At 39.7% G+C, this 26,593-nt stretch overlaps 2 protein-coding genes across 3 annotated transcripts; one reads left to right on the forward strand and one right to left on the reverse strand.

Annotated features, from left to right (window-relative positions):
* The first annotated feature begins 681 nt into the window (after positions 1 to 681).
* atp2a2a (ATPase sarcoplasmic/endoplasmic reticulum Ca2+ transporting 2a) lies at positions 682 to 20,846 on the forward strand. 2 transcript variants are annotated; one of them, XM_056772605.1, is made up of 22 exons: positions 682 to 930; positions 1,022 to 1,179; positions 1,814 to 1,831; positions 1,922 to 2,004; positions 4,680 to 4,784; positions 5,351 to 5,489; positions 11,579 to 11,659; positions 11,742 to 11,827; positions 12,081 to 12,545; positions 13,102 to 13,190; positions 13,273 to 13,375; positions 14,483 to 14,614; positions 14,692 to 14,811; positions 14,900 to 15,118; positions 15,217 to 15,552; positions 15,695 to 15,915; positions 16,015 to 16,217; positions 16,307 to 16,392; positions 18,050 to 18,183; positions 18,277 to 18,394; positions 18,744 to 18,864; positions 20,204 to 20,846. In XM_056772605.1, exons 2-22 carry the CDS (start codon positions 1,062 to 1,064, stop codon positions 20,215 to 20,217), a joined length of 2,991 nt encoding a protein of 996 aa, XP_056628583.1. In that variant the 5' UTR covers positions 682 to 930; positions 1,022 to 1,061; the 3' UTR covers positions 20,218 to 20,846. The 2 variants fall into 2 exon arrangements, with proteins under 2 accessions (XP_056628583.1, XP_056628582.1); XM_056772604.1 differs by lacking the exon at positions 20,204 to 20,846 and having other exon boundaries at positions 18,744 to 19,875.
* A 58-nt stretch (positions 20,847 to 20,904) lies between these two features.
* anapc7 (anaphase promoting complex subunit 7) lies at positions 20,905 to 25,401 on the reverse strand. Its single transcript, XM_056773113.1, has 11 exons — positions 25,180 to 25,401; positions 24,440 to 24,629; positions 24,208 to 24,327; positions 23,949 to 24,060; positions 23,698 to 23,851; positions 23,485 to 23,627; positions 23,276 to 23,393; positions 23,003 to 23,199; positions 21,974 to 22,198; positions 21,676 to 21,826; positions 20,905 to 21,600 (listed from the first exon to the last, which is right to left on the reverse strand). The coding sequence occupies exons 1-11, from the start codon at positions 25,278 to 25,280 to the stop codon at positions 21,411 to 21,413; spliced, it is 1,701 nt and encodes a 566-aa protein (XP_056629091.1). The 5' UTR covers positions 25,281 to 25,401; the 3' UTR covers positions 20,905 to 21,410.
* Positions 25,402 to 26,593: the final 1,192 nt, after the last annotated feature.

The following is a 26,593-nucleotide window of genomic DNA, read 5'->3' on the forward strand; positions in this document are numbered from 1 at the left end:
TTGCATTTAATAACTATTGTATTAGTTTCTATTGAAATTGAACAGATGGCCTTGCTGTTGCAAGCATCTTGCTCCATCAATTGAGCTGATGTACAGGAACAACTTTTTCTCATATCTGCAGTTATTCTATTTAAACAAAATGTGATGTTGAAATGTGAAAACACAGATGATGACATCTTCACATTAGCCTCAAAATGTCTCTTTAAAAATGCATACGCTAGAGATCTAGGGTAGTAATTTATTTATGTGTTGGTAATACGATAATATGCTAAGTCACCCTGAAAAGTTGTAAGCAACGCGTTCTGTATGCTCTTCATAGGAATATTTCATATGATTGAACGTAAAATATGTAAATTATAATAGTAGAAAACTTTATTATTTTGGCATATAATACATGTTCGTTTTACTAATAGATACAATCCGTAAAAAACGTTCCAGGAATAACGTGTACCTGTGGGTTCGAGATATGCTATTGGTGGGTTCAGGCGTCTACCTGCGCTTGAGGGGCGGGGCAAAGCTCAATGAGCCGCACTGAGTGACGTCCCTTTCAACCACTGAACTAACGGCTCCGCCATTTACGTCAGCGCCCTCCGTGCCAAGGAAGATCGGTTGGATCTTCGCGGGCTCCCAGGACACTCGCTGTCCAATCAGAGTCCTCCACATGCGGTAGGGAGGCAGTAGTGAGACGCTTGCGATAAAACAAGAGTAAACGCCGTTGCGAGTCACCACTGAACGGCAGAGAAACGGGTCCACAGTCACATTTCCAGGCAGGCAGAGGTTCGGACGGCGGGTGAATATGATGTACTAAGCAAGGCTCTTTTTCTTTTGGCTTCCACTGATTTCCAGTTCTTCGGGGAAGATACCAGCCAGGGTGATCTGAACTTCCACTGTTTTCCGCATTTGGGCGCTCGTGGATAAAGCTTCTGGAAGGTGCATATGCTCATCTCAACTTTTCTCGCATGTTCTTCATTGTCATGCTTGCTTGATGTCAATGCACCTGTCTTTTTTTTGACCATGGCAGATTTCTTGCGGGGCATCGGGGTTCTCCTACAGTCTTGACCATGGAGAACGCTCACATGAAGAGCGTGGATGAAGTTTATAGTCATTTCGGCGTCAACGAGAGCACGGGACTGACTTTAGAGCAGGTTAAACGCCAGAGAGACAAATGGGGCTCCAACGGTACGTGTGACACTTTGTATCCTTCGCATCCACCGGCGCGAGTGAAGTTCATACAGAAATGTTACATTTGTTGCAGTCGGTTCGCTGACGTCACCACGCGGGATTTTGACAGTCGGTGTGAAAGACAGCCCGTTTATGAGCTAAAAGAAACGTTTGACGGGTACAAAACGCATGCTTGAAAATCGCTACCCAAAGCCCGCGCCCATTCCTCTCAGTTTTTAGTTAAACGGTACCGTGTGTTTATGAATGACGTGGATAAAATATTCATGTCAGCGGCATGAATATTTTTCATTACCAGCTGCATAGACTGTAAGAGATTGCAAATGTTTTTATATGAAATGTATTTAGCATGAATCTCTTGTCAGCTTGTCATGTTGACAAGTACTTTGACAAAGGTTAATACTTTCTAAAGTAAAGTTTGGCCTTTTTATATTCTCTTCTTAAGCAAGGCCAATTTAATGTATGTAAAGTGAAAGTGGTAATTCCTTGAAATATTTGTAGTATTCATTTATAGTAAAAGTAACTAAATGTGTGCTTTAGGCTGTTGAGACTACTTCTGTTTTTACATGTATTTACTGTGCATATGTTTAACGCTCCTTTCTCTCTTTCATACTCTTAAATAACCCCCACACAGAGTTGCCTGCTGAGGAAGGTAATCTTATATTTTAAAACTGTCAAATTGAATTTTGGTTCCTGCACTTTATTTGATTCTGACACATTCGCATCGGTGTATTTTTGACAGGAAAATCTATATGGGAACTCGTCATTGAACAGTTTGAGGATTTACTCGTACGAATTCTTCTACTGGCAGCTTGTATATCATTTGTAAGTACATGTCTTGGCAGATTTATGCCATTGTTATTTTATAATAACATTCAGTGGAAATTTACACTTATACAACCTGATTTCCGAGATGATTTGGTATTGATACATTGCAGGTGTTGACTGCTTTACACTGGAGACAAACATTGCATGGGTTAAAATAAACATGGACTGTGAGCCAGAGGGGTCAGCAAAGTGCCGATGTCTTGTTAGCTCTTTAAATGTTTCACACCTCGTCTTGGGTTACTCGCAGATCACAGTTTAAACAGCTGAGAAAGCTGGACTACTTTGGAATGGTGACAACAGCATTCATTGAGATTGAGTGTCTGTCACTAACTGCCGAACAAGAAGTGTGATCACTCCGCTCCTGTTTCACCGCTTGTCCAATTAGTCAAAATATATGCTGCTGAAGGGAAATGTGCATTGTTGTTGTTTGCTTTAAATTAGTTACCAGGCCGGTTGTTAATCTTTAAGGTATACTTTACTAGCAAATCAAAATTTCCCCATGTTTCTCACCCTCGGGGCATTCTAACTGAATATGCTTTTCTTGTTGAAGAAGAATGTAGTCGGAGTTATAATGCCACATATAATTTTACTTCCAAGCTGTAGAATGGGAGTGAATGGGTGTTGATTTTTTTGAAGCTCCAAAAAGTCAATCCATGGAACAAGGAACTGCTCGACATGGCTCCGTAAAAGGTCATCTGAAGCGTATCTATGTGTTTGTTTAAGATAAATATCTATATTGACATCACTAGTAACATTGATGTGTAGCATCCGGCATCTCTCGGATGCACGTGAACCAGAGGCTTGTTTTTCTGGCAAATGACTGTGACGAAAGCTCCCACCAGAGTAGACGCTATCCTATTAGAACAATGCAAAAAATGCAGCATTCGTCACTGGAAAAACAAACCTCTGGTTCACGTGCAATCGAGAGATGATGGAAGCTAGACATCGATGTTAAAAGCACTGTCAATATGGATATTTCTCTTGAACAAACGCATTGATTCGCTTCAGAAGACCTTTGTTAAGACCACAGGGCTGTGTTGAGAAGTTCTTTGATCGATGGATGCACCTTTGAAGAAGAATACCAAATTCAGTTAGGATGCCTTGAGGTTGAGTAAAACATGGGGAAATTTTCATTTGCTAGTAAAGTATCCCTTTAAACCCCACATGAAGCAATCCCTAAACAGTTAAAATAGTTAAAATCTAAACGACATCTTCCCGTTAAGAAATCTACGCATGCCGAGATACACATTTCGAGCAGTATGTAGAACGCATCCACATAGCTCAGGGAATGAAAGTGGCCGGCATGGTGGACGGAGAGAGCTATGCCAGCATTGTCCAGCCGAGTGATACTGAGGTGTTAGAGTCCGGTTTGACGGCTGTCTCGTGGTTGGCTGTGAGAGAGGACGTCTCTGCAGGCCAAATTAGGCTGCTGACCTTCAATTGCAAGCCACTCATTACTGTAGACCTTTTACTCCACCGTCTTTTAGAGATGGACTGGAGTTTTTAAATCTCTCTATATGATGTAGGTATGACCTTGATGAGATGGATTACTTGTAGGACGATGAATCTCAAGTTTTGCTCAATATAGCAGTTATAGGAATGGAATGACCCAACCGCTATTTATGTGTACATTTGGACCAATCTGGGAATATAATCCTTCCAATTTGGATACCATCTGTTCTAAATAGTACTCTAAATTATTATTCGTGTGCCAAATTCTAGTAGACTTGAATGCGTGTCCTATAAAGTACCCGGATGGGCTACTGTTTTAAAATGGGTTCATTTCGGTTGAGTCTTATTATATGCATATTATTTTGCCATACGTTACTTATCCATAACAAACACAACATAATGCATAGTGTGGTAAGGCAAATTGAGATGCCGATTGTTTTGAGCATCTTGGTAGTATTGTTTTATTAGTTTTGTAAAGTTTTCCCCATTTAAATACTGGACTTTTATACCCATTTTCTTCACATAAAATAACTGGTGGCATTGCCAAGTTGGCTGACAAGTGAACAGCCACGCCATGCATTATGTTATAGGATGCATCCAACAACGATTGATAAACAAAAATATCTCGTATATCACCATTTTAAGGGAGCATTGCAATTTGAATAAACTTGGGTGGCTCACATTGAGGAGGGACATATTGTCTTTGTTGTATTGAAGATGCTGTATTACCGAACAGAATTATGTAATCATCTCTTATGTGCAGAATAAAACTCCTGATGTGCTCTAAAGTCTGTTGCCTAATGATGTGAGGACGAGGAAAAATGTTATAGAATCTTCTTTTAGAATGAGTTTATATTTCTTTCTCATTTAGATGCACATATGTCGTGCTGTGACTGCAGCGAGCTACAGGAGTTTTATTTCCAGTCATTAAAAATGCTGCTGCGTTTGGCTTTGTCATGCCTCTGTCATGTCATTTTGCTCAGTTTGACTGTTGTTCAAAATATGGCAGTTTACACAATCCAAACAGACTCGTATATGTAAATGGGTTGTGCGTGGCAAAACGGCATATTTGCGTTGAATCTGTTTCAAGGCAAATGCCAGTGGCAGATCGCGCCTATAATCTTGATTTACTGGTCTTGTAATAGGAGCAGTGTGTTTTGAATGTGAAGGACTTGATGAGATGTAAAGGCTTGTCCTGACACGACTCCGTTTTTCTGCAGGTTTTAGCCTGGTTTGAGGAGGGAGAGGAAACCATCACTGCCTTTGTGGAGCCTTTCGTAATCTTGCTAATCCTTATAGCCAATGCCATTGTGGGTGTATGGCAGGTGAGTGAATGATGTATATATTATATACATGTGTATGTATAATGACTTGTTTTCATACAGTTGTAAACTCTACCCATCTGCTGTTGGCCAGGAAATACGGCCGCACCCTTAACTCATGCCATTGGTTAAACTAGTATTTCTGTGTCGTGTTGATTTTGATAGCGCCACAGTATTTACACTTAAAGGGGAAATTAACTTACAAATGACTTACTTCAATATTTCTGCTTCTCCATTTTACGTCGGGTATGAAATTTAGAAGGATAGTTCACCCAATAATAAAAATTCTGTTATTTAGTGGTAGTCAAAAGTTGCCTCTGAACTGTTTGCTTTCCCACATTCTTCAAAATATCTTCATTTGTGTTCAGCAGAACAAAGAAATTTATACAGATTTGCAAGTAAATAAAGACAGAATTTTCATTCTTGTGTGAACTGTCGCTTTAATACTAAAAGTTCATTCCAAAAATACTACGCACTTCACTTTTAACAAGAGTGAAGTGTCTTTGTCCGCAGAGCTTTTCCTCTTATTTTACGAATATATTTTTCATGTATGATTCCATCCCACTCAGGAGCGCAATGCTGAAAATGCCATTGAAGCCCTTAAGGAGTACGAGCCTGAGATGGGCAAAGTCTACCGCCAAGACAGGAAGAGTGTGCAGAGGATCAAAGCCAAAGAAATTGTGCCTGGAGACATGGTGGAGGTGTCTGGTAAGATGTCCACCTCTTATATTTGTCAACTAAGGTGTCGTGAAAAACACAGATTACCCTAACATAGTGCTTTCGGGATTGACAACTGTATACCAATAGGTATAAATTAAACTGTCCACTTTGTTAAGAAGCTTTTGTGTTATTCAGCAGTTATGTAATATATTTTTCCAATGGAATCCTATAGTTCTTGTACTGTTCTCTTTTAAAGTCGAGTTACTTTTAGGTCTTTTTTTGCACCTGTTGCTGTGTCTCAATAGACTGTTTGCATAAATCATCATCACTTCATATCCATCGACTTTGTTAATACTCAGCACCCACCCAGCTCATAACACCACACACAAAAGATAAAAAAATGTTTTAATGTGGAAATAGTAAATGAAAATGTCTCGAATTGTTTAGATATTGAGAAATTAATATTGGAGCCTGGTTTTGTTTTAAATTTTTGTGAAATTACATTTTATGCGTTCTTGAGTTGAATGCATAGAAACACATCATTCCTTCTGTTTCACTGCTAAGAAAATGTGTCTTCTCTTTATTTGGGTTCTAGGGATGGATTTGATATCATTTTTTTTATAGTGGTAGAGCTGTAGTGATTGGTTGTCTAGATTATGGAATGGTTTATTTATAGCTCATTGTGACACTGGTTTAGATAACAGGTGTCGGCTCTGGGCCCAACCCCTTCTTAGATTTCCACCAAATTGCAGCATGTGACGTCAGATATGATCCAGACATCAGAGTCACCTTGAAAGAGGTCACTGGTGGAATGAAGCTCTGTTGCATTTGATATTATACATTGAAATGCTTTTGTGAGGGCATTCTACAGCAATACAATAATACAAAATAATGTAGAAGAATGTATAAAGAGGAGATCACAGTTAAGGGAAGAAAAAAATTTAATATATATTTACATCTTCTAGAAAGCTGCACACCTTTCATTATGAGAAGTCAGACCTTCTGTCCTGTCTGAAGCTTTTCTTGCACATATAATGACAAGATTTTCCACTGCACAAGATCTTAGTCTCGGGGACGTGATTTGAGCAGCCGACGTGTCTCGATGTGATTAATTTAGGAAGATCGAGTCACCTGGAGCTTTTTGGCTGAATCTGGACAGTTTTTAGTAGCGCGACATCTGCGCTGAACGTTTAAAGTGCGGTCTCTCTCTCTACATCTCTGCTTCTGCTGTGGGTCGAGAGGATGACGCAGTCTGAGCCACGGCTCAGCACACCCGCTGCAGAGGACTCTGGGACTGTTTCGTGAGCAGAATTACAAATGCTGCCAGAGGCCCCCCTGACAACCTATCGGTTACGCACAGATCTGAGCTCAGCATGTGGGGCATCTTGCAGTCTGCTCCGTGCACATTCGATGTTTTAATTAGCATAACTTGCATAGCTTTTGGATATTTACAAGCGTGAAGCTTTGATTAATGTCTAATTTAAGAATAATTCTTGAAAATAGGAGTCGTTATGCTAGTTTTGCAATGCCTCTATTTCAGAAGCCCAGCAGCACCTTAAAGGGACAGTTCACCCAAAAATGGAAATTCGTATTTATTTATCCTCATTCCAAACCTATTTGACTTTCTTTCTCCTGGAGAACACAGAAGAAGATATTTTGAAGAACGTTGGTAACCGAACAATTTTGGATACCATTGACTTCCATTGTATGGACACAAAACCCCTGAGGCATTTCTCAAAATATCTTTTGTTTTCCGCAGAGGAAAGAGTCATATACAGGTTTAAATGACATAGGATGAATGAATGATGATATAGAATTGTGATTTTTTTTGAGGGAGGTATCCCCATTCCCAAACTGTTTCAATCTAATTCAACTTCTGACCAATGAAGGAATACTTAAACCCCAATTTAAGCTTTGAGTTATACTACATGCTTTGATTGACAATTGGAAGGGTTTGTAAGGTCAGATCTAACAGCTGTCTCCATTGTTCTGAGAGAGAGATGTCCTTTTAGGGAAGTGACCACAGTGTTCCACCCCCTTTACCTCTCATGATGCCACTGCTCTCACATGGAGCGAGATCGGCCCTGCCCGTCGGCATGCTCTGTACTTTGGGAATTCAAGCACCCAGGATGGCATGCCACATTCTGCTGGACCTGGTAACCATCGCCTATCACTGCGAAGTGGCAGAGGTCCGCAGGTGTTTGTCAGCGAGGATCCACAAGTTGCTGATTTGAAATGAATGAGGGTCAAGAAGATACCAACCATTTCACTGTGACCAAGGTGGACCAGATGTTCCGTAAACCCGGCCACGCTTCATCGTTCCTGAAACCACTCAGTTTGTCAAATGGGCATCTCTAAAAGTGTGTATCACTGCTTTGCAAACATAAATGGAATTCATGAGTACCTTCACCTCGTGAGAGTTCTCTCGCCTCGTGTGAGTTCCCTGCCAATCAGACCCCTGTTGTGTGATGCTAGGTCACGTGTGTTCATTTGACATAAAACAGGAGGAATAAAACACGTGACAATGGTGTTGCTGGGTGAAGTGATGGTTGCATATACCAGTAAAACAAAATGGCACCACATCCCTCCCTCCGACCACCCACTGTGAAGGATTGTGGGTGAGCTATTTGTCTTATGATTGATTCATGTCAAAGCCAGTTAAATGGGTGAATGATTATGCAAGCTACGTCTCAGTGCTTCTCAATTCAGACTGTGTATTGAGGTCGATTTGCGATGAGTCCTTGTGTGGGTGCTGTGTTGGGCTCTCTCGCAGGTTTTGTTCAGGGTCCTCGTGCTGTTGGAGGACAAAGGAGGGGGCGGTGTGTGTGTACAGTGGGTGGATTGATAACTCCAACAACTCAGGTTCAGAGGTCACGCTTGTACCTATAGGCCAGATACACCATAAATAGCTCACAGCAGGAGCCTTGAGTGCGTATACTGTATGAGCGCTGATAAGCACTGCTGTGTTCTGGACAGTGTGGACGTACTTGTGAATTCCACCATCGGGCCTCCATTAAAACTCAATGAATCAGCTCTCAGCTATAGATGCGTCATTCTCACCTCGTTGGACAAATCTACATCGCTGGTTGACTCATTAGCTTTTTAAATAGTGTTGATTTTGAATGTAGATTGTTAATACATTTCCCAGATGTGTTTTAAAATGGGGGCATTTTATAGAAACGCAATCAAGAGGTTATTTTTTTGTCTGGTTAGCATATTGTGGTAGCCTCTGTTAGAGGGTAGACATTGCATGCTATGGTCCGTTATTTACAGATGCTCTCGACTCTACTTTATCACAAATATGGTATGGAAGCAAGATCTAAAAATAGTCAGACGGATTATGTGGTTATCACTTTAACAGTTCACAAAAGAAGTTGAACTAATATAAATGGTGTTGTAATGCATTAGGGGTGTAACAATACACTGATTCGACTTGTGATACCGGGTTTCACAGAATTTTCAACAAAACGTTAAGTTACTCTGAAGTTGAGAACCAATTTATTTTTAAATCATCAACGGATATCAAAAATACTTGTACAATATACATTTAATGTGTAATTAATATAATATAATATTTATATATTTTTTATTTCATGTTTTTTTATTTTTTTACATTACAAAAGGTTTAATTAAATTTATTTTTATTGTTTAAAGGAATAACAACTGAATTCTATTCAAGGATACAACATTCTATTCTATTCGTGAAATGTTCAAGAAAAAGCTGAATTTTAACATAATTCAATTTCAATCAACATGAAAGGATTTTAATGAATTAAATTAAATTCAAACATTTTCATCATTTCCCTACCTCATCACCCTCATGCCATTCAAACCTGTATTACCTATTTTATGCACCTCACAGAAGATATTTTGACGAATGTCTCTGAGATTTTGTGTCCGTACAATGAAATTCAATAGAGGTCAGAGACATTTCTCAAAATATCTTCTTTTGTGTTCAACAGAAACAAGTCATGCTTGAGCGACATTAGGGTAAATAAATTAAGAACCTTTTCTTTTTTTTTCTTATTTATTAACTATCCAGTTGGTGATCTGTACTTCTAATCTTCCACACATCAAGCATCTTCTCTAGCCCAGCTGTTTGCGCACTTTTCTAATTGCTCTTGTTACCAGTCAACAATTCCGAGTGACCTTCTGAGAACTGGACCTCATGTGTAACATTTGTTCCCTATTTAGACGGCTGAAAGATGGGAATGACCACCATTTAAGTCTTTCTGAGAAGAGCTGCTACGATCTCATTTTGTGCTTGCCCGCGTAGCTTCTCTCAGGGTTCACAGGTCCTGGCGAGAGGCCGTGTTAATACAGAGCTCGAAGATCGTGTTGTGAACAGATGTGTGACGACTGTTGCCAAGGTCATGCAGCGACCATTGTTATCATGCCCTCCCATTTTTTTATGCTCCCGTGGATTTGCTGGACTGTTGCTCTTAAGACACACTAATGTTTAACATCAAAGATGCCAACAAAACGCTCAGACTGATGCAAAGCTCGTACTTTGAAGCCTCACAGGTTGACTGACAGCTGGGGGTTAACTCTCGTCACTCTTCCTTTCGAGGGCAGGGGCAGCTGTTCTCATGCCCCTGTGTTTAAACCAGATCAGCTCATCAGAGGACATATCAGAATAGTTTTTCCATGTTTGGCACGGTGCATTGTCGCCAGTGCTATTTTCTTCTCTCGCCCTCGGGGGGCTGATGATTTTTTGTGTCTGTTTTGTTCTTTATCGCCCTATAATTTTTTTTCTGCACCGCTGGATTTAATTTGATATGATTTGGGTTTCTATGTAGTTAATCTTGACAAGATTTGTAATCACCTCTAATGTCTTTAGAAGTCTCTGAGACTTTTCCAAAGGACGTTTCCAGCAAACCATGTGTGATGCATTTGGAGTTTATAGCGTTTACAAAAACGAACAGGTTGAGTTAGATGGGCCCTGTGTACTGATTCATAGTTTATCTATAGTCTACTCCATTATAATATAATTGTATATTATATGCGTGTTTTCCCATGTTGCCTCTAGCACCTTAACAAGCAAGTTAGACATTGTGTGTAAAGCTAAGCATAAAAATCATTTTAGGACTGTTTTTTTGTTTATTTTATTTCTATAGCACATTGCAAAACAACCACAGGTTGCCCAAAGTGCTGTACATACCAAACAAAGCACCGAATAACAGATCCTTACAAAAGGCTTATACAGTAATATATAAAACTCTCTTAAAGGTTAACATAATGAAACAAGAGCATGGCATCTCCATTTTAGCTAGTCGCAATTTTTTCCAATAAGTACAAATTCAACAGGGGTCTAATTTTAGATCTTGAAGATGCTGTACGGATCACAATCGAAAGGTTATCCCATAACATAGGGCCGGCAATTGCCAACGCAGGTCACCCCGGAATTTGAGTCTAGACCTTGTGACCGACAACATTTTAAGTGTTATTGACAAGTTATCAAGGGTAGCGTCAGTTCTGGCAGGTCACGCAAGTCAATTTTTGCATCAGCCAATCACATCAGGTGCTCCTAATCAACGTTAACCAATAGTTATACATCACACACTGGACTGCGTTTTATCTATAAGCTGCTTAATTGTACCGCACTGAAAACACACCTCCTTCCCCATCTGTCTTCATCTGTCGTTTATTCTAATGTTATCCTGTTATGCATCATGAGCGGTTTCTTTGCCCAGAACAGTTTTATTCCGGCAAACTTAAATATTGCTATCGTTTAAATATTTGACGACAGTGGTCCTGACATAAGTGTGTTTATTATACAGTTGACACCTTTTGTTCAAAACAGTTTTCCTTTGTATGGCCATCTGCTTGTTCGTGTGTTTACTAAGGACATATATACACTGTAAAAATGATTTAAGAATGTTTACAATGCGATTGTACGTGATTTTGTGTTGATTGTCTTGTTTTCTGGAAAAAAATGATAAAAAATCCCATAGTATATCATTTTTTTTTCCTTTGAATTAAGTTTACCCCAAATTGACCTAAAACAATCACTTCAGTGGTAAGATTTAATCTTAGATTTCAAGAATTATTTTTTTTTCGAATTCATTTTATGGTATTTTGAAACAAAATATCTAAATTTCGTTGTGTGTTTCATTATTGCGTTTCTTTTCGTCCAGTTGGTGATAAGGTGCCTGCAGATATCCGCATCTGTTCTATTAAGTCCACTACATTGAGAGTGGACCAGTCCATCCTTACAGGTAAGAAACCACCTGTTCCATTTGTATTTAAAGTATCATGCGTTTTGTCTAACCTTTGGTTTACCTTCTGCTTATCCTGCAGGTGAGTCTGTGTCTATCATTAAACACACGGACCCCGTCCCTGACCCTCGGGCTGTCAATCAGGACAAAAAGAACATGCTGTTCTCGGTAGGAACAATGTAACATTGACCACTACGGTTTAGGTCGGAAACACTTGAATCTTGTTAATCATATTTATCACAAGATTAAATAAATAAGACGTACCTGGTTTCAAGTTACAGAAACAACCCCCACTTGATCGGTTTTGTTGACTGCACAAACCATTTTGGTTTTCATACTCGTGCTAAATGTTTCCAGAGTTCATTTTGCAGTCCACCTTTGGTCTCAATTTTGTACGTAATGTTGGACATTTGCATTTCAGGGAACCAACATTGCAGCAGGCAAAGCAGTGGGTGTGGTGGTGGCCACGGGCGTGAACACAGAGATCGGTAAGATCCGTGACCAGATGGCCTCCACTGAGCAGGAGAGGACTCCTCTGCAGCAGAAGTTGGATGAGTTTGGAGAGCAGCTTTCCAAAGTCATCTCTCTCATCTGCATCGCCGTGTGGATCATCAACATCGGCCACTTCAACGATCCCGTCCACGGGGGCTCGTGGATCCGCGGAGCCGTTTACTACTTCAAGATCGCCGTCGCTCTGGCCGTGGCCGCCATCCCTGAGGGTCTTCCCGCCGTCATCACCACCTGCCTGGCTCTCGGCACCCGCCGCATGGCCAAGAAGAACGCTATCGTCCGCTCGCTGCCCTCTGTGGAGACTCTTGGTTGCACCTCTGTCATTTGCTCTGACAAGACTGGAACCCTCACCACCAACCAGATGTCCGTCTGCAGGGTAACCCGCAGTTTTTTTTTGTCCGTCTTGAGATCTGTTTATTCTCAATGTCTGGATGTGTTTTGGTGCAGCTTCCTGTTCTCGGATAGAAATCTTAGTCGTTGGGCTGGAGAAATGCAAGAATGTTCGCTGTGAAAGATGGCTGTAGTGTCTGTAACAAAACATTTTTATGTGGTGTCAGTGGGGGGGAAGGAAGGGGAGCTTACTAAGGTTTCATCTTTGTACTTCTTTTTGCTGAAACACAAAACTTCTGCCTTCCTTCCACTCGCTCTTCTGCCAGTTTCTTATTTATTTCAACAGGAAAACACAAAGGAGCCCAAAACAGATAATCTTTTTACGTTAATACTTTTTATGCTGCATAAATTCCTTCTAGACCCGAAACATACTGACATAGAAAGTTTAGTTGGCTAAACCAAAAATACAGTTGTCATTTCTTGCTCCTCATGTCATAACAAACCTATCTCATTCTTCTCTTGTTGGAGTTTTGCAGAACAAGCATTATGAAATCATAACCCAAAAGAAACTAACCAATGAAATTAAAACTATTGTCTTTCAGATGTTCATCGTAGACAAGGCCGAAGGCGACAGCTGCTCGCTGACGGAGTTCACTATCTCTGGCTCCACCTACGCCCCTGAAGGAGATGTGTGAGTTGACTTGTGCTTAAGACGATGTCTTGTTTGACCATTTGTTGTTTTTGTCAGCTCTTGATGTTGTTTTGTTGTGCAGGTTTCTTAATAACCGTTTGGTGAAGTGCTCTCAGTATGATGGGTTGGTGGAGCTGGCAACCATCTGTGCTTTGTGCAATGATTCCTCCCTGGATTTTAATGAGGTGCGGTTATTGTTTCTCTGTGCAGGGGTGGGTGATGGGAGCAAAATTATTGTCGCAGTTTTTCCAAGCTTCATATCGATATGAGACCAAATATATTTCAAAAAAGGATTTTCTGATTTTACATTTACTATTTATACAGTGGGTATGCGTTAAAGTAAAATAGTATTTTTGTTTTTGACTACTAACAATATTTGACGTCTTTCAAAAATCTTGGTTTTTTTATTATGTTATCATTTATTATGTTTTTCTTGTGTTATTTAGCTGTATTTTTTTAGTTATTGTGGCATAAATCAAAACAAAGCAACAGCAGTTTGATTGATTTTAATTGGAATGCACAATAAAATACATGATTTTTGAAAGATTTTAAAAACATTATCTCATTTTGGAAATAAACTCTTCATCACCATTTGCATTTATGTGCAGAAAATAAAAACTGGTACAAACTGGACAATAAAATAAAAGATGCTCTATATTTTTTCAGACCTCAAATACTGCAAAGAACACAAGTTCAAATTCACTTTTAAGCAATATAACAGTCATATGTATTCAGAAAAAGTTAAAATATGAAAAATGTGATAAAAATCCAGATTATTACAAAAACTCTGGTCTTGTCCTGCTGTTAGTCTTTCACATTGCTGTTGGATTACTTTGTTGCATTTCAACAAAATCAAACCTCAGTTACACTGGACTGGAATAGCCACAAAACACCTTGAAATGCTGATGAAATTAAAATTTTGAATAGTATCTTAATCTTTCCACAGCTGTATGTAAAAACCATACAATAAAGTTTATAAAATTGCTCTTACTTTAAAGACAAAGATACAGTGGAACATTATCATTGTGAACTCGCTTTCTTTCCTAAGTTCTTCTGCGTTTACCCTTACAATAAACATTAAATAAATGTGTCCACACCAAGGGACAAAACAGTTATTGGATGTTTTAAATAGGCCTTTAGTCAAGACTTTGTGTTCGTTCTAACAGTTTTGTGAACTGCCGTGCAACAATTTTATATGAAGAACCGCGTTTGAAAACCTTTCTTCTTTGCCTGATTTAATGTTTGGATGAATGCGTACAGGAAGTAATGAAGGATATGCAATGTTTTTTCAGTCTAAAGGTGTTTTTGAGAAGGTTGGTGAAGCCACAGAGACGGCTCTCACCTGCCTGGCGGAAAAGATGAACGTTTTTGACACTGACGTTAGAAGCCTGTCCAACATCGAGAGAGCCAACGCCTGCAACTCTGTAAATATTACTATCATTATTTAAAGAATGTGAACGTAATGATGATTTCGGAAGACAACGTGTGTGTGTGCTTGTAGGTGATCAAACAGCTCATGAAGAAAGAGTTCACGCTGGAGTTCTCCAGAGACCGCAAGTCAATGTCTGTGTTCTGCACCCCCAACAAGGCCAAATCAAGCTCTGCTAAGATGTTTATCAAGGTGTGTGTCTCCACTGTTATACTAGTGAGAATTGATATTTGGTCAGCCGTGTGTCAGTCTCGCTGCTAAACTAGAATCTCTATCTCAGGGCGCTCCGGAGGGCGTGATCGAGAGGTGCACATATGTACGTTTGGGCGGCTCCAGGGTGCCCTTGACTCAGGGCATTAAGGAAAAGATCATGACTGTTATCAAGGAATACGGCACCGGACGGGACACTCTGCGCTGTCTGGCGCTGGCCACCCGTGATAACCCGCTCAAGAAAGAGGAGATGGTTCTTACCGACACGGCACGCTTCGCAGAATACGAGGTGACTATCAGAATTACTTGATTCCAGCTCTAGAATAAATTCTTGCTATTTTTAATCGTGGTCATTATTTCTAAACGTCATCTCCTCCTCTCTCCCAGTCTGATCTGACCTTCGTGGGCTGCGTGGGGATGCTGGATCCTCCTCGTACCGAGGTGGCCGCTTCCATCAAGCTCTGCCGGCACGCTGGCATTCGGGTCATCATGATCACGGGCGACAACAAGGGTACTGCCGTCGCCATCTGCAGACGGATCGGCATCTTCTCGGAAGACGACGACGTCAACCGCATGGCCTACACGGGTCGTGAGTTTGACGACCTTTCACCCCAGGCTCAGCGAGATGCTGTCATGACAGCCCGCTGCTTCGCACGTGTGGAACCTTCGCACAAGTCCAAGATCGTGGAGTTCCTGCAAGGTTTCGATGAGATCACCGCCATGGTAGGTCACGTTACTGTGGAGATCTCTTCAATATTACAAGAAGTTCAAGCTTTTTTTGGGGGGCTGTTTAAAAATTACATTTTGGTCGAACTACTTGAAAAGAGAATTACTGGACATCAGATTGACTGATTTGTTTGTACAGACAGGAGACGGCGTGAACGATGCCCCTGCCTTGAAGAAGGCGGAGATTGGCATCGCCATGGGCTCTGGGACTGCAGTGGCCAAGTCAGCCTCAGAGATGGTCCTCGCTGATGACAACTTCTCCACCATCGTGTCTGCTGTCGAGGAAGGCAGAGCTATCTACAACAACATGAAGCAGTTCATCCGCTACCTCATCTCATCCAATGTAGGAGAGGTCGTCTGGTCAGTCATCTTTCCCTAATGCATTACAAATGAATATCATTTATTTCTACCTTCATCAGTTTTTGTCATCTGAAACATCTTTTATGATTTCTCTACTAGCATTTTCCTCACTGCTGCGTTGGGTTTCCCAGAGGCTCTCATCCCTGTTCAGCTGCTGTGGGTCAACCTGGTCACTGACGGTCTACCTGCAACTGCTCTGGGCTTCAACCCACCCGACCTGGACATCATGAACAAACCCCCTCGCAACGCTAAAGAGCCCCTCATCTCAGGCTGGCTCTTCTTCAGATATATGGCCATTGGCTGTGAGTCATTCTGTTTTCTCCCAATAACACTGACGTGTGTCGTTTTCGCTCCAGTGTAACTCTGGTTTGGTGTGTGTTGTGTGATTTAGGTTATGTCGGTGCTGCGACAGTAGGAGCCGCGGCGTGGTGGTTCATCGCTGCTGAGGATGGTCCAATGATCACCCTTTACCAGCTGGTAAACCATGTCTCCGTTTAAATTTCTGATGCTGCACGTTTAGGACACTCGTAACCCTCTCGGTCAAATTTAAATTAATCTAATTATTTTTTTTCTTTAAATAATTATTAATTATTGCATACATATTACATAAAAATATGATAGAATAGAATAGTAAAATGGTAGGATTGGGGACATTTTTCTGTGGCAGTTAGTAAAATTGTCACTTTTAGGACTATTTGCCTTTCATTGTGAATTTTGTGGCATTTGCTATGTGAACACAAATCAATAAAGTATTGTATCATTACAGTAATAGCAAAAATCTATCAGACACAACACTTTTTCCTGTTTCCAATTTATTTAATATAAGCAATCAATTGTCATCACTATCAATTAACACAATCATGCAAATAATATACATACAGTTAAAGTCGAAAGCTTACATACCCCTTTACAGGATCTGGAAAATGCTGAAAATTTTGTGAAAATAAGAGGAAATTACAAAAATTAACATTCATTTTTAATTTAGTCCTGCCCAGAACAAGTTATTTTACGAAAGAAATGTTGCATTTATTTACATCTATGCATTTGTCAGACACTTTTATACAAAGCTACTAACATTGCATAATGCGTGCAATCCCTGGGAATTTAAACCCATGACCTTGCCGTTGCTATCGCCATACTCTAACCATTGAGCTACAGGAAAGCTATATGTTAACATGAAGTTCACACCAAAGAATAATAACAGAATTTCTAAAAGTTGATCAGGTCAAAAGTTTACGTCCCCCTGATATGAATACTGTTGTTTAAGAGTTTCTTGTTTGTCCTGAGTCATTAAACTGTCCACTGATCTTCAGAAACATGATCCAGGTCCTCCAGAATCTTTGACTCATGAATCTCAACATCAAACTGTTACTGATGGACATCTGTTTACATTGAGGACAATAAACAGACTCATACACAACTATTACAATTGACAGAAACATTCAGTGATCCTCATGATGGCAACACGATTAATTCAAAACCTCTGAAAATGTTTTTTGGTTTAAATTGTCATTGTTTTGTCAACACTTACAGTCCACCTGACTTTAAATTAATTGTTTTCAAAACTATTTTCTGCATTTTCCAGATTCTGAAAAGGGAAATGTAAACTTTGTGCACATCTTAAGGAAAAACAGATGAAGTCAAAAGTTACTAAATCTTTTGAACAACTGTTTTACTTCTCTTTACTTTCTTAAATTCTGTTTGAAATTATTTTGTGAATTTATGATCTATAGGGCATTTTAAATTGGCTTAGTTTGCATCATTACTGTTTATTGGCCAAAGTCACATCCACCTATCTTTGACTTATAGACATGAATTGTCTTTTAGTTTGATGTTAAAGCAACAGTTTACCTAAAAATGAAACTTCAGTCATCATCTACTCACCCTTGAGTTGTCTCAGATCTGTATAAATTTCTATATTTTGATGAACGCGGAGAAATATATTTGAAAGAATGCTTGTAACCAAATAGTTCTTTGTCATTTTTCCTACTATGGTAGTCAATGGTGGCAAAGGTAGTCAAAAGTGCCCCAGAACTGATTGCTTTCAAAATATACTTTGTTCAACAGAACTATGGTAGTCAAATTTAGTGATTTATCCAGCTGTGTCTCTGACTGTGTGTATCTCTTCTTTCAGAGTCATTTCTTGCAGTGTTCTCCTGATAATCCCGACTTCCAGGACCTGGAGTGCCATCTGTTTGAGTCTCCCTACCCCATGACCATGGCTCTATCTGTACTGGTCACCATTGAAATGTGTAACGCTCTCAACAGGTCAGATCAAAAACAGGTCACATCATCCAGGTTCAGACGATCGGCCTTGAAGTCTTATATAACTCCAGTAAACATGTGCTCTCTCTCCTCCAGTCTGTCCGAGAACCAGTCCCTGATCCGCATGCCTCCCTGGGAAAACATCTGGCTGCTGGGAGCCATCTGCCTCTCAATGTCTTTGCACTTCCTCATCCTCCATGTGGAGCCCTTACCGGTACGCCTGCTGAACTTTATGTAGCATTAAAGGATGGTTCACCTTAAAAATTCTGTCATCATTTACTCACCATCATGTCATTACAAACCTGTGTGAAAAGATATTTTGAAGAATGTTGGTAACCAAACAAAACTGGCCTCCATGACTTCTTTTAAATGAACACAAAACAGAGACATTTCTCAAAATATCTTCTTTTGTGTTAGACAGAAGAGACATATACAGGTTTTGAATGACATGAGGGTAAATAAATGATAAGAGAAATGTCATTTTTGGGAACTATTCCTTGATTGTAGAGCACAAAAATAAAATTGAGTTTTACTCTTAACGTCTCTGTCTCTCTCCATTTTAGGTCATCTTTCAGATCACCCCCCTGAATGTGACCCAGTGGATGATGGTGCTGAAGATCTCGCTGCCTGTTATCCTATTGGACGAGCTCCTAAAATTTGTGGCGAGGAACTACTTGGAGCCGGGTAAAGATGAGGAGCAGGAGGCCGACAGGAGAGGCTGGTCCCTCTCTGCATGCACCGAGGGCATCTCCTGGCCCTTTGTAGCTCTGACACTCCCCATAATGGTGTGGCTTTACAGCACAGACACTAACATAAGCAACCTGTTCTGGTCGTCCTGACTGATCTGAGACCTGACGTGAAGCTACTGTAACCGTGACTCCAAATAACCCGAGAAGCAACATTAACAAGGAACAACACTTAACCACGTTCACATTTGCACACGCATCCGAGCCTAGTTTCAATTTTTATACACAAATGTTGATCTACATATGGCATATTGCTGTCGGAGAATAGTGTTTTGTTTTTTAACCATTAAATTTTTAAGCAATTTTTTTTATCGGTTTCGTCTTATTAAAGGTGTATATTTTCTCAGGTCCCCTTTTTTCAATGTATGAAAAGTGCCGAGATGCAATACTATTTATCCGATTGCTTTAGATATTTTTGGCTCAAAGCACTGAGATGAGATTTATCTTTATAGAACGAATGTGCAGTTGTTTGTTTTCCACTGTAACGTCACAATGTATCTTATTTCATTTTCGGACACAAATAATTTTCTCTCTGCCTTTAGTAGACTGCAGCTACCTCAGTTCTGTCGGTTGCTTTCGTAGGTCCTCTTAACAAACTTAGTTTTTTCGCTTGATCAAGGACTAGCCAAATGCATTAGTTCCCTTGTATACTTAATCACTTTAGTGAATCTGGAAAATGTTTAATGGTGTTTTTTATCATTTCTGAAAGATGCTTAAACTGAAAATGTTTACTTTAGCATTTTTTTTGCTGGATGCGTTTATGGGGACAATACATGCTGATTAACAAAAACATTTGTTTATATTGTAATGTACATGTAAGTGTGTATTCAAGGTGCCGAGTGAATGAACTGAGCACAAAAAGTAAAGGCTGTGATGAATTCTGGGATCAACTATCCTGACATTAGCACAAAAGTGTTGCTGAATAAAGTCTCTTTAATTCTGTAAATACCATACGGATCTATATAGTTTGTCTAATCAGTTCTCTGTAAGCGTGCAGGTGACCCCAGACAACACGCATGATCATTTTGTCCTGTTTGCATCAGAGTGAGTAATGATCACATGACACACTGAATATACTAACACATCACAACCTCACGTTTGTGCGACTGCAAGTCTGGATCCAATGAAGACTGATGACACTTTACATCCTAAAATAAAACGTATCACGTTTGCATGATGGCACATGTTTGTATTTGTACACTATAGCATTTATATTGAAGTTCTTCGTTCATATTTTGTCATTTGTATTTTTACATCATCTCTCTTTCTCTCCTCAGCTCAGGCGGAGTAAACCAATCCGCTCTTTGTGTTCCCTGCAAACCTGTGAGGTTTTCTGGATTTTAGTGCATGAGATTGAGCAGTCCCGACATCATTCTAGGCCTGCATGCCAACTGTGCTACATCTTAATTTTGAATCATTAGTGTAGAGAAAGCTCAGATGTTAGTGAAATTACAGCTTTTTTTAGACCTGACAGCCAGGCTTGATAAAGCCCAGCCGGGTCCAACCCCTCTCTTTCCAATGAAATTCTAAACAGTTCAAAAATAATATTACAGTAGTTTAAATGGTGCATGTCCCCTTAGATAGTTTAAAATGTTGTGTAGAACAAACTTTTGTATAGAACTGCAATACTCAATTTAAAAAAGAAAAACATAAGATGCCATTACTGACAATCCTTAAAGGCACCTTTCTCTAACGTTTTGTGATATGTGTACATCAACAAAAAATTGTTATTGTTGCGTTGCACAGGGATGTGCAATATGTTTAATGCAGAGGCTCATTCAGGTGTGAGGTTTGTGTGACATTGAGCGAGACCGACAGTCTTTACTGCAGTTCCCATGATAACCAGACGATGGTCGCTGCTGAATCAGTGTTGTAATTATTACAATGACTTGTAATTAATAAAATATTACATGTTTGCTTTATTGTCTCTACAATCTTTATATTTTATGTTACTGAAACATGAAAATTTCCAGATATCAAAACTTTATAACATGATTTTATTTCCAAAACATTCAAAAAGTCTTATTTACAATACACGACATAGAAAAAAATAACCTGACATAAAAGCTACACAATATTGACTTAAATGATCATTTAAACACTGGTTTGAAAAAATACTGAAGAATTGTTACATTCCAACCCAACAAGGTATTTTGCAGCATTAAAATGAAGGACATATATTAAGACCATAACGTCGTTTCACGTGTAATTTTTTGCCATGTTTAGAAATTTGCAAGATTCTATAGGACCCACACGTTACCTGCAAAGGATTGAGAATTAACAAAAGATCCAGGGCTAAATGTATGAACAAAGTCAATCCACCCAACATTGTGTCCACCATGAATCCTGTTAGTCTAACAATGTGCATATCTCACCACCAGAGGTCAGTTTTGAGAATCCGCACACAAAAATATGGTTTGGATGTTTTTTAGCTGATCACACAGAACTCAGAAGTGCTGAAAGTCTATTACAGCGTTCTGAGGGTCACTGCATGCCGAACCATTGCTCTTGATCGGCCCACTGCGCCGCTTCGCTGTCACTGCCCTCCAGGTCTCCCTCCTCCCCACTGCCCTCCATATCATCACCATCCAGCTCGACCGTGGCATCTGTGGGACTTTCTTCCTTTTCCATCTTCTGCATGCCCTCCAGAGACTTCTGATCGTTTGGATCGAGGCTGCAAGAATATAACAGTTATGTAGGACTTTAAACTGTCCGATGCAGTTACAACATACAGAAGAGACTTTGTTACCTTAGTGCTATACTGTACTGATCCATGGCCTCCTGATAGTCGTTAACAGCCACGAGAAAATCTCCCAGCATTCTGTGCAGCACACAGTCGCTCTGATTGGCTAAAGTGTTTCTAAGAAGTGCTATCCCTTCATCGTATTTCTGTTCCCGACCTGAAACACAAATCCATGAGTATAAAAATAATCAGAACAGCCTTCACTATATACCAGACTTTATGCCACAAGCCTAAAGGACACAATATACAAGCCTAATACAAACTATAATGAATAAACTAGAAACACATTGAGCGATTGACATACTGAGGAGCTCGGCTTTCTTCACGACAGCTTTGATGTAGTCGGGTCGTTGAGCGAGAGCTTTGTCCAGCAGTGTTTTCGCTTTCTCCTGCGTCATGGGGTCTTCTAGACACACTGTGGCCAAGATGGTGAGAGTCTGGGCATTAGCTCCGAGGGTTTTGTAAATGTTGTTGGCCATTCCCATCGCCTCCCGGATACCATTTGACGCCAGGTAACAATCGATGAGACCTGCAAACAAGCAACGAATACTTGATTCTAAAGGTTGAGTTTTAAAAATAGCTTACCTGCTTTGCCCAACATATCAAAAAGTCACAATATATTCCCGAAAACAAATGTAATGAAACAAAAAAAAAATGCAATTGCCGGACGAGCAGAGTTCAAACTTTGATATTTATGTAGAAAAAGTGAATCGCAAAAATATTCTTTGAACATAAAATAAGAAAAATTGTGTGAAAATATAACCTTGATGCTTTTAACATCGCCAGAGTAAGACCAAAGATTAATCTAAATGTTTAGGCCGCAAACTTTTAGTATTTTTGGGCAAAAAATTAAAACATGGGGTCAATAATTTTTTTATTATGTCATTTAAGTCATATTAGAAATGAAAAACTGAATATCTATAATTTTAAGTCATTGCATGACTATAAATACCTTGATGCTGCTTTGATGATCTCATAATTAGGATTTTCAATTTAAAGGCTGTGTGTCCGATTTCGGAATTATGCTCGTTTAGACAAAGTCGGGCCGAGTACCAAAACAACCTTGTAGCCAATCAGCAGTAAGGTGCTCAGTGCACAGGATGGACATTAGTCGAGCCGAGCGCTGACGAAAGCAAATGATGGGGGTAGGGGTGTGTCTGTTTTGGTGATTTGAACATCAACACCGGCTATGAGAAATCGGACATCCCACCTTTAAGCATGGATTTTACAAACGGGGTCCCATTTATATCACTAATCGATTTTAAGCTTTTTTTTTAAAGCTAGATCTAATTGAAATTAAACACAAAAAAGGAAAAAATCGGGAAACGTGTACCTTCATAGCAGTCCAGACGACAGGGAGCCAATCGCATGGCTTCTCTGAAGTGTATAATAGCTTCCTGCACTCGGCCCATGTTACGCAGCGCTGCCCCCTTTAAGAGAAGTGCCTGAACACTGTTACTATTCAGCTGAATGGCTTTAGCTCCCAGATAGAGGGCCCGAGAATAACGTTTGCCGTAAAAACTGTGACATCTGTGGAAAACAAGTGACAAAGGATTTAAAGTAAATGTTTCAGTTTTCAACAAGGGTTCATGAAAATCAGACTCACCCTGATATGACCCAAGGCTCGGCATGCTGGTCGGATATGTTGAACAGCCGTCCTCCAAGAACTTCCACATCTTCTAGGTGACCCTCCCTGGCCATAAGATACCCATACACGTCCATACCTACGAAACGATATCGATTAAATAATCGAATAAACTTATATTTTTGCTGCGGATCTACAGTTCAATATTATAGAACCGTTTTCCAACGTACCTTTGATCAGGTAAGGATCGAGCATCTGTGCCTGCTCAAACTTCAAGATGGAGTTCTTGGTATCTCCAGCCCGGAAGTACACATCTGCCAACGTGACCAACAGATCGACGTTATCCCTCAGGAGAGACTTCTTCTCCAAAGAGCTACAGGAGATGCATCGGTCATTCGACGGAATCAAAACATTACAGATGTACAACACACACAGATGCTCACCAGATAGTGTTGATAGACCTCTGATTGTCTCCTCCATGTAAAAAAGCATGCGCTTTAATCCACACAGACAGCCAATCGAGATTGGGGATGCTCTGAATCACATCCATCGTCATGGACGCGACCTCCGCCCCCTTCACCGACAGAGACAGAAGCCCTGCGATACATCAGCGGGAGACACTTGAATGTTTAGCGTGAACTTTCAGAACAAAGGCAACAGAAACTGTATCACAAGAGGAAGAATTCTAACTAACCAATAATAGCATCAAGAGCCAGTGGACACTGTCTTAAAACCTCCTTGTAACTTGTCACAGCTGAACGTTCTTGACCCGCCTTTCTGTACAGATTCGCCAACATCATGTTGATCTAAAATTAAAACACAATTAAACGATGAGTTCTTTTCGCAAATATTACATATTTCAACATCGACCAATACTGTGATTTGGGGGGTGGGATTATCTATGTGACAGCCAATAAGAGTGTTGTTTCAGGAATTACACGTCTCATACGGACCTTTGGCGTTCTCTGGCGAGAAGGGATTCCATCCAGCACAGATATGGCGTCTTTATCCAGCTTCAGAATCGTGTAGCACTCTGCGATTTTATATTTCACTTCAATCTCTGATGGTAAATTCTAATAAATAAACAATTGTTAGATTTCATTGACTACATAATTCGAAGCATCAGCGCATCATAGAGACAGAGAAGGCGCTGACAAATTTGTGCAAAGGTTTGGGAGAGCTCACCTGTGCTTGGCCTGCAGATGTTGTGCCACCTGTACTGGACGGCCGCACTTTGGATGTTTTGCTGAGCACTTTCTTTTGCTGCAAAGCCATGTTGTATTTGCAGGCGGCGTTCCTGTACTCTTTATCATGGAAGATTGAGTCCGCGTGATACACCAGCAGCTGGTACTTCTGAGCCGGTGAGAACAACTCCCTGCAAAATGAATGACATGGGGGGGATGTCATGACAGAATTTTCATTTTTGGGTGAACTGTCCCTTTAAGAAAATGACGTTTCACAAACGGACTCAGTTTGTAAAATATACTGCTGTGTTTTCATATGCCATGGTACTGAATCATTTCCCTTCTGAAAAAAGACAAATTTTGATCATTTGCATTACACATATCATCGTAAATAAAACATTGAAAGTTCGCGTTGTAACCATTAAACCAACCAGCATTTCTCTGATGGTTTCTGTTGTTGTTGTTGTTTTTTTTTATTTATAACACACCTGGAATAACACGGTAGCAAATGTCGTGTTACTTTTTGCTACTGGAATAACTGTCTTAAATGATGATGTATTATTGTTACGACATTGTAAACATTACTGTAAATCAGCTTTCACAAAACACTTTCCGCTGCGATTTAAAGGCACCATGTTTAAAATGCATTTAAAAGCTCATCGGTGAATAAATGCACACTTCTGTTTAGACAGGTGTCATTTTAAAGACTTTAATACAGTGAAAGACACATTGGAGACTCACGGGTTGTTGGTACTCATGGTTAGCAACAAACTGCTAAGGATCCGGACATTAGAATGGAGTCCGGCCGCTGCCATATCCCGCACATGATCGATCACATTCATATTCACTTTTTTTATTAAATTTCAAACAACAATAATAGATTATACACGAGCTGCGACACAGCGGAAGTTACTGCGTTGCTGCAGAAGCGAGTAGCTTGCGAGTTTTTAAAATGGCAGGAAATAATGCGCTTTCAAAATAAAAGTCGGGGGAAAAAACTCGCCAAACGAGAAGTCCATACTGTTTTATGAGAAACGAAATATGGAAAGCTCATAAGGTGGATTGTGGTTGAACCACAAATCTTCTCCATTTAACGTTTAGCAATTAAATGTTATCGTTTTAGGACAGAAATCGAGCAGCATGAGCTCCCGCTATAACGTTACGTCAAGTGTGTCAATTTTCAAAATTAAAGTCTAAGAATGAACTATTAATGTATAAAAAGGTATTTTTTATATTTAATTATCCACCTAAATATTAAACCTTTATTGTTTATGCATTGTACTACTGACTCCTATGGTATTCGCTGTGACATTCATAAAAATGTAATGAAATTACGTCTTTTAAAATGCCAGAATTTGCATTTCCGAACTGATATTGATGTTCTGCCGTCTTTATTTAATAAGTAGTATAACTACCACAGCTTTTCCTACTTTATAAAAAACATCTAACACGTTTTGATTATTTTTATATGTAGATATGGGATGTTCTCTGTATTTTTATAGAGAATATTTTGGTTATTCTTAACAGTTTACAAAGCTGATTTATTAATTCTGTATTATGGTCTGTTTGAATACTGGTTTATGATTGGCTGGAAGGTGTGCATTAAAAGCCTTTAATGCAGGGGTAGCTCCAGTCAGTTTGATCACATTTAAAATTAACTTACAAAATAACCATCACTTTCACCTGTTTGATCTAAAATGCCACTGTTAACATCAAAAAAATGCTTTAACTTGGCAAATAACCATGGTATAAGTGGGATAATCAACGGCTATCTGTGCATTAAATGATTTTAATGCACTTGGTGGTTCTTCGCCTCCACATCGTGCAGTAAAATCCTTTAATGTACGGCCAGCCATGGATTATCCCTCACGAATTCACGCCTTCCGAACTTTACGTTATCTTAAATAACCAAAGCTGTGTCCCTAACCCAGACAAATATCAAACCAATAAATGACTTGTATTATTATACCAGATTTCAAAGGATCACCTGAATAGAGGTACATATCAGCTGTATAAGCAACTGAATTGCTATCATGTATAAACGAGTGACTCTTTGGGATTCTGAATGATCTTCAGTCCAGTTTACAGGTAACAGAAGATTCCCACAAAAAGGCTCAAAATCACAGGGCTTTGTGAGGATTTAGCTTTATATGCA

The sequence above is a fragment of the Triplophysa dalaica genome, chromosome 18 (assembly GCF_015846415.1).
Source record: "Triplophysa dalaica isolate WHDGS20190420 chromosome 18, ASM1584641v1, whole genome shotgun sequence".
In the NCBI taxonomy this organism is placed as follows: Eukaryota; Metazoa; Chordata; class Actinopteri; order Cypriniformes; family Nemacheilidae; genus Triplophysa; species Triplophysa dalaica.